Here is a 7,710-nt window from a genome sequence, read left to right as displayed (position 1 = left end):
GAGCAAAACCTGTTTTGAATCGAACTCATTTCAAGTAATTAAAGCTTATGAGATATTGAATTCCAAATCCATGCTTTTGTTGCTAATAAGAATCTCGATTCATAAGAAACGTCATGGTGAACAAAAGAGAGAGAGATTTAACAAACCTGTATAGAGCGGAAATGAGAGGTCGAGTTTTCACGGAAGGAACGAGCAGAGCGCATGGCGGAATCCGTCGATTCCTTCACCGTATGTTGGAGATCACCCACCCATTTCTCCGCTTCTCCCATGGCTTCCCCCACCGAATCAACAACTCCGATCGCTTTATGCTCAATCGCAGCAGAAACAGTTTCATTCGCGATCGCTGGAGCCGAATCTTTGGTAACGCCGGTTGCTTCGGTTTCGCTCATCGTCTCCGATTTGCCTTTTCTGACACCCGAGACAAACGCTACGCTTCTTCTTTCAACTTGAGAACAGAAAAAGAAAAAGAAAAAAGATGAGATTTTTAAACGCCGCCACGTGTTGTGAAGGACGGACGAAAATACGTCCCGTTTGTAGATACGTCCCATTCATAATTCATTCATTTTGATTTAAATTTAACATTTTAATTATGTGGGACGGAAGCAAAATACGCTGATGTTCATGATCTTAGAGGTTATAAAAAGGAGTTTATTAATTTAGTCAATCACAATCGGGTAAGAGGAAACTATGAGAAAGGCGATTTGCTCCAATCTATTATTTAATGCCGTAAGAATTTATCAAATTCTTACCATATTAAGAAACAAAGAAAACGAGGTGACATAAAAAAAAAAAAAAAACAGACTCAAAACATGAAGAAACAAAAGAGAAGAAACAAGAAAGTTGAAGAAACAACAACGCCATTAACTCCGAATGCAAAGGCTCCTGAGATAGCATAGCCACCCTCGAGTGTGTTTGTAGTGAGGACGACAACAACCCACTCACCATCACTTTCAGAACCGATACCAACTCCAGTGAACTTAGAATCATTCAAGTTCTTGAGTACGGCAAGGCTGAAATCGGTCAAGTTAGGGTTCTGATCATGCTTAGGAACACAAACTTGCATTACCGCACCGTCTCTGATTACGGTTGTGTTGAGGCGGCATTTAGTGAGGAGTTTAGGGAGATTTTGGATCCTAGGATCTGTTTCAGGGACTAAAGCTGAGCCAGTGACGTTTTTGCAGCGTTGGTTCTTGAATTGGCCTGCGACTTCGTCTGCGAAACACTCTGCGTTTTCGTTCTTTGTTAACGTTTTTAGTTTTATTGATTTTCTGTATACGTTGAATAGTTCAAGAAGAAGATCTTCTTCATCTGTAGATTTCATAAACAGAAAACACAATTACTTTTATTTTATGATCAGATGAAGCAAACACCGTACCACTAAGTATCTCAATCGATCGGAAGTATATAATTTAGTAGCTGTACCGTTATCGGAAAGAACAGGACGATGAAGGGAGAGAAAGACTGCGAGAAGAAAGAGTAGATGGAGCCTTGAAACCCCCATTATCGATGCAGAAGAGGAAGAGGAAGAGGTTCTCACTACTTCTTACTTGTTTGGTGAGTCTTCTTCTTTTGTGATATATATCTTTTACTTCGGTTAAGTTCGTTGACTCTTTCACTCTTCAAATTCGTAATTGCTTCGGTTAAGTTCTTCTTCTCCACTCGATTTGATGTCATTGCAGACAAATTAAATCAAACGATATTGTTTTTTTCTTCTGTCAAGTGGAAGATATTTTTTGGGATATCTTTTTTTTGTTTGTTTTTCTTTTCATTTTAGTGGGATATTTTTTTAGTCATATTTTTAACTTTTCTACTGTCATGTATTAAACAACGTAATCGCCATTGATCGAGATATTTTATTTATTTATGAGATTTTAAGTTCATTTTGCTTTCTCGACTCTTCCAAATTCGTTGCTTCGGTTTCTTTTTTTATTAAAAATATATCTCTCTTAGACCATTTAAGACGTGTTGAATTCAAAATTGAAAATTAAATAACTGAACATTAACAAATAAGGGTGTGGAAGATGCTGTTGAATTTAAAATTAAACAATTGAAATATATACAATAAGGATTGTTGAACTAGTGACGAATAAGGGTGAAGAATGGAATCATCATGTGTAATCATATGGGAGAAAGACAATGATTGGATATTGAAATGATCAGTGTTAACTCTTAAATATTACTAGTAAACAACTTTCTTTATATATGTGGATAAAGGAAAAAAAATATTTTAAACACACAAAATTATATTAATTATTATCTTAACTAGTTATATCTCAACAATTATGAATTTCAAAAATTGATATTCCAAACAATCCCAATATACGATTTTGATTTATTTTATTAATAAATATCCATATTTTCATCTTTATTACTTGTAAGAAAAATAATAATTAAGAAAAATAATCAACCGTATAACCGTATTTTGTCACTTTTATTTTAATGTTGGTTGTAGTTGGTGGCGTGATCTATAAATTTAATAAAAATTATATATAAGATAATCACAACAAACAAAAAAACATAAAAAAATAAATAATAATAACAAATAAAATTAGTGAATTAGTGTGTTGAATGTTATTAAACAAACTATTCTAAAATAGAAAAATTTATTAGATATTAAATTATTAGGTAGAAGAAGAGAGAGGATGATATTGAAAAAAAAAATTGATGTTTAATTGAACCAATGTGGATGGTTTTTAGTTCTTGTCCGTTCGATTTGATGCCACGCAAACAATTTAACCAACTCAACCAAGGATGCCGTTCTGATGGAATATTTTTTTCCTTCACTCAAATTTAAGAGTGTAGTTATGATCATTTATACTTTGGTATATGATCAGAAGTCGTACCATTCTATTTTTGTTCCTCACAAACCATAAACTAAATTGCGAAAGTATATTATTCTAATTTAAAAAAAAAAAGAAAGATCAAGTTAACACTTAAGAAAGGCGACTTGATCACTTCACAATATAATAAGAAACAAAGAAAACGTTTAACACTATTAAAAAGTTAACACTATTAAGAAAGGCGACTTGCTCCAATATTGTTCTTCGCAATGTTGATTATCACATTTCATAATATAACAAGAAAGAGAGGTGACTTTAAAACGTGGAGAAAAAAAAAACAAAACAAAATGGGACTCAAAACATGAAGAAACAAAAGAGAAGAAACAAGAAAGTTGAAGAAACAAGACCACCATTAACTCCGAATGCAAAAGCTCCTGATGAGTTAGCGGCCAAAGAATAGTCACCCTCCCGTGTGTTTGTAGTGAGGATGACAACAATCCAGTTACCATCTTTGGCAATACCAATTCCAGTGAACTTAGAGTCATTCAAGTTCTTGATTACGACAAGGGTGAAATTTCTCAAGACAGGTATCGGATCATAGTTTGGAGCACAAGCTTTTACTATCTCGCCGTCTCTGATTACGGTTGTGCTGAGGCGACACTTAGCGAGGAGGTTAGGGAAGTTTGGGATTCTAGGATCTGTTCCGGGGACTAAAGCGAAGCCATTGGTGTTTGAGCATGTTTGGTTCTTGAATTGGTCTGCAACTTCGTCTGCGAGACAGTCTGCGTTGTTGTTCTTTGTTAACGTTTTTAGGTTTAGTGATGTTCTGTATTCGTTGAACACTTTAAGAAGATTTTCTTCATCTGTGGATTTCAAAATCAGACCACTAAATATATCAATCGGAAGTAACATTTTAGTAAACAAAAGAGATCAAGAAACTTAAACTGACAAATCAAGATCTTACCGGAGTCGGAAAGAACGAGACGATGAAGGGAGAGAAAGACAGAGAGAAGAAAGAGTAGATGGAGCTTCGAAATCGCCATTGATTCAGATGTTCTTCCTTACTTCTTTGCCGAGTTGTTTTGGTGATGATGAACCCTTTCACTTATTTATGAGAATTATGGACTTATGGTCATGCTTTCAAAGTCGTTGCTTCGGTTTAGGTCTAATGGGATATATTTTATTCTTCTTTACTCAATTATGAGTCTTATTTTTTTCTTCTTTAGGCAACAACTCAATTATGAGTTGAATTTAATAAACATTTATTCTAAGGTTATTTATTTATTCAGAAATACAAATTAAACTCAGCAACAAACTTGAATTCAGATTTCTTGTCTGTTCTTACACCATCTCCATTAATTACATTTTGCATGGCATGTTGGCATGAGAAAGTATATATTCTAAGAAACTAAACTGAGAAAGTATATATTCTAAGAAAAAAATTCTCTTTTTGACATAAGTTTGGAGTAGAAGAATATGCCACTGCAAGACAGATCAAGACAAAAGAGCAATGTCTTAAAATCTGAATACAAAATAAAAACTGGTGGTGTATGTGACTTATTGAAGATAGGGTGGACCAAATCCTTCCAAAAAAATCAACTAAAAGACAGTTTCATGCACAACTCTCTTCTCTTCTCTTTTATCTCCTCCCTCTCCTCAAACCTTTCTAGAGCCAAATATTTCCTGTGAAAATGGTGGTTTCTGCTGACTGCAGAATCTCCCTCTCTTCCCCAAGCTGCCTACGCGGCTCCACGGGGTTAACCAGACACATTAAGCTTGGCAGCTTCTGCAATGGTGAGCTCATGGGGAAGAAGCTCAACTTGGCTCAGCCTCCAAATATTCGACTTCGATCTTCTTCTACTAACTTCTCTAAGAGCGTTTCAATGTCTCTAAATAGTGTAGCTGGAGAGAGTAAGGTAAAAAGTTTCAAACTTTTAGCTTCTGCTTTCTATTCTCAACCTTCTTCTTCTATCTTCAAGCTCATCAAATATGCCCCTGCACTACATTTGCTTATCTCAACAACCTCCAGGTACAAGAACTTGAGACTGAGAAAAGGGATCCAAAAACAGTTGCTTCCATTATTCTTGGAGGTGGAGCAGGAACTCGACTCTTTCCTCTCACAAAACGTCGGGCCAAGCCTGCAGTTAGTTGCTTCTCTGCTGCAAAGTTTCCAATATTGCTGAATTTCCTGCCACAAAAGTATAACTAATCGGGAATATGTGTGAATTGTAGGTCCCTATCGGTGGAGCCTATAGGTTGATAGATGTACCGATGAGCAATTGCATCAACAGCGGAATCAACAAAGTCTACATACTAACACAATACAACTCAGCATCATTGAACAGGCATTTAGCTCGTGCTTACAACTCCAATGGAGTTGGCTTTGGAGATGGCTATGTTGAGGTTTCACATTCATTCTTCATCATCTATTATGAGCAAAACTGGTTTGATGCATCTGAGGCAACTGTTTGAAAAAATTTCAGGTTCTTGCAGCCACTCAAACGCCAGGAGAATCTGGTAAAAGGTGGTTTCAAGGTACAGCAGATGCAGTTCGGCAATTCCATTGGCTTTTCGAGGTACAGATCAGACTATAACTAACTTATCTTCACAAGAAAAATCAAGCGGTCTTACAATTACAATTCTTTTCATAGGATGCAAGGAGCAAGGACATAGAGGATGTGTTGATCCTTTCTGGAGATCACCTCTACAGGATGGATTATATGGATTTTATACAGGTGAGACAAGATTATCTGAAACCATGTCTTTCATCAAGAGTTAGTTACTCTCAGAGACTCCAACCATCTCTACTTAAATCTTCAGGATCATCGGCAGAGTGGCGCAGATATAAGCATTTCCTGCATACCAATAGATGACAGGTGAATGCAAAAGACTGCATATAGCACTTTTCCCAACTTATTCTGCTGAATCAAAGATCATGATTTCTTATAGTCCCTTTTTGTGTTACATGGTAGACGTGCCTCAGATTTTGGTCTTATGAAGATAGACGACAAAGGAAGAGTTCTCTCTTTCAGTGAAAAACCTAAAGGAGACGAACTAAAAGCAACGGTATGTTTGAAAACTTGGGGGATTAAATTTTTCAGCAATAATAGCATCTCAGAACAAAACCTGAAGATTTGTTCTAACCTCGGGATATCCTTAGGCAGTAGACACAACTATTTTAGGACTTTCCAAGGAAGAAGCTGAAAAGAAACCATACATAGCGTCAATGGGAGTCTATGTTTTCAAGAAGGAAATACTGTTGAATATCTTGAGGTAACACCTATAGTTCTATATTTTGTCCTTGCATTCTAAAAACGATACAAAACAAATATCATATCTTGCAACTGTTTTTTGATCAGATGGCGTTTCCCCACAGCAAACGACTTTGGTTCAGAGATTATACCCTTCTCAGCTAAAGAATTCTATATGAATGTCAGTAACATTCAGATTAAGCACACAAGTTCATTCAATGAGTAACGTTATATCAACGGATAACAAGATATTTTGAGCAGGCTTATCTCTTTAAGGACTACTGGGAAGATATAGGAACAATAAGATCTTTCTTTGAGGCAAATCTCGCCCTCACTGAGCATGTAAGGACGAATATATTCAGGAACAACTCTATTTCCCATGATATTGTTCATAATCATATATACTCGTATTGATATCACATATCTACATGTATACCTTTTAGCCGTCGGCATTTAGTTTCTACGACGCAGCGAAACCAATCTATACATCAAGGAGAAACCTGCCACCATCAAAAATAGACAGCTCTAAGGTAAATAAAACCAGCCATGATATTTACTTCTATACATTTCGGTTTTGGCCCACTTTGTTCAGGATTAACTCTCAACTTCATTACATGTGAAGCTCGTTGATTCGATCATTTCTCATGGAAGCTTCTTAACCAACTGCTTGATTGAGCACAGCATTGTGGGAATTAGATCAAGAGTAGGCAGTAACGTTCAGTTAAAGGTAGGCAAAACATGTATCTTTCTAAGAATGAAAGGACTAGACTCTAAGATTGTATAATGATCTAAAGTGTATGGAAACTCTAGGACACTGTGATGCTTGGGGCAGACTTTTACGAAACTGAAGCAGAAGTTGCAGCACTGCTTGCTGAGGGAAAGGTTCCCATTGGAATAGGAGAGAACACAAAAATTAAGTAAGACTAACTATGAACTTCGCATGGTTTACCTTTGAAACAGTTCTCATTTGTTAAGTTTCCCCATTCCTTTCTTCTTTTATTGTTTATACCTTCTCCTTTTCCCTGAAGAGAATGCATAATAGACAAGAATGCTAGAGTTGGGAAGAATGTAATCATCGCAAACTCAGAGGTAAAATTTTCTTAGAGTTAAGAGAAAAAATGGACCCATCAGATGTACAAATCTTAGGTTGCTAATCTAATTCCACTCTAATGTGATGGTTTGCAGGGTATACAAGAAGCAGATAGGTCATCCGATGGATTTTACATCAGATCCGGCATTACAGTAATCTTGAAGAATTCAGTAATTAAAGATGGAGTTGTGATATGATACCTTTAAAGTTTTAACTGTGAGAACTAAAAAGTAAGAATGCAGAGCATAAGAGTCAAAACTAAATAAAATTTATTTGCTAATGACGACACTTATCATATACTCTTCCCATCTAACTATTTAGTTACATTAGACTGATGGTGTCTGGACTCAACCGTATTTGTGGCAAATATGACAAAGATTCTGCACTGGGATAATTAATACTGTACTTACAAAATGAGTTCCTCGCAGCTGAACATAAGTTCATTTTCGTATCTTTGCAAGACAAATCTTTCCTCCGACATGATCAGATTTGCAACGATGCACTTTTTGTCAGAAAAGGGTATTCGACCAGCTCTTCCAGCTCGGTGCAGATAATCTGTAGCCGTTTGTGGGAGATCAAAGTTGAAGAT

At 36.1% G+C, this 7,710-nt stretch overlaps 4 protein-coding genes across 4 annotated transcripts in view; 1 reads left to right on the top strand and 3 right to left on the bottom strand.

The window, feature by feature from the left end:
* LOC104738049 overlaps window positions 1-419 on the bottom strand; it is a 1,601-nt gene extending 1,182 nt beyond the window's left edge. The window contains exon 1 of the mRNA XM_010458288.2: window positions 147-419. Within this exon, the coding sequence (XP_010456590.1) occupies window positions 147-389 (243 nt within the window). The 5' untranslated portion in view covers window positions 390-419. The remainder of the gene's footprint in view (window positions 1-146) is intronic.
* On the bottom strand, window positions 628-1,684 carry LOC104735987 (uncharacterized GPI-anchored protein At5g19230-like). The gene is made up of 2 exons (XM_010455891.2): window positions 1,423-1,684; window positions 628-1,308 (listed from the first exon to the last, which is right to left on the bottom strand). The coding sequence occupies exons 1-2, from the start codon at window positions 1,499-1,501 to the stop codon at window positions 803-805; spliced, it is 585 nt and encodes a 194-aa protein (XP_010454193.1). The 5' UTR covers window positions 1,502-1,684; the 3' UTR covers window positions 628-802.
* Window positions 2,946-3,897, bottom strand: LOC104735986 (uncharacterized GPI-anchored protein At5g19250-like). The gene is made up of 2 exons (XM_010455890.2): window positions 3,745-3,897; window positions 2,946-3,643 (listed from the first exon to the last, which is right to left on the bottom strand). Exons 1-2 carry the CDS (start codon window positions 3,821-3,823, stop codon window positions 3,135-3,137), a joined length of 588 nt encoding a protein of 195 aa, XP_010454192.1. The 5' UTR covers window positions 3,824-3,897; the 3' UTR covers window positions 2,946-3,134.
* On the top strand, window positions 4,403-7,450 carry LOC104735984 (glucose-1-phosphate adenylyltransferase large subunit 1, chloroplastic). The gene is made up of 15 exons (XM_010455885.2): window positions 4,403-4,696; window positions 4,810-4,923; window positions 5,013-5,183; window positions 5,264-5,356; window positions 5,432-5,515; window positions 5,601-5,656; window positions 5,753-5,846; window positions 5,941-6,053; window positions 6,140-6,212; window positions 6,293-6,373; window positions 6,475-6,561; window positions 6,654-6,758; window positions 6,842-6,948; window positions 7,060-7,120; window positions 7,217-7,450. The coding sequence occupies exons 1-15, from the start codon at window positions 4,472-4,474 to the stop codon at window positions 7,316-7,318; spliced, it is 1,566 nt and encodes a 521-aa protein (XP_010454187.1). The 5' UTR covers window positions 4,403-4,471; the 3' UTR covers window positions 7,319-7,450.

The sequence above is a fragment of the Camelina sativa genome, chromosome 13 (genome assembly GCF_000633955.1).
Source record: "Camelina sativa cultivar DH55 chromosome 13, Cs, whole genome shotgun sequence".
NCBI classification, from domain to species: Eukaryota; Viridiplantae; Streptophyta; class Magnoliopsida; order Brassicales; family Brassicaceae; genus Camelina; species Camelina sativa.
The sequence above is the reverse complement of the archived record's forward strand: the minus strand, read 5'-3'. Positions and strand labels throughout refer to the sequence as shown.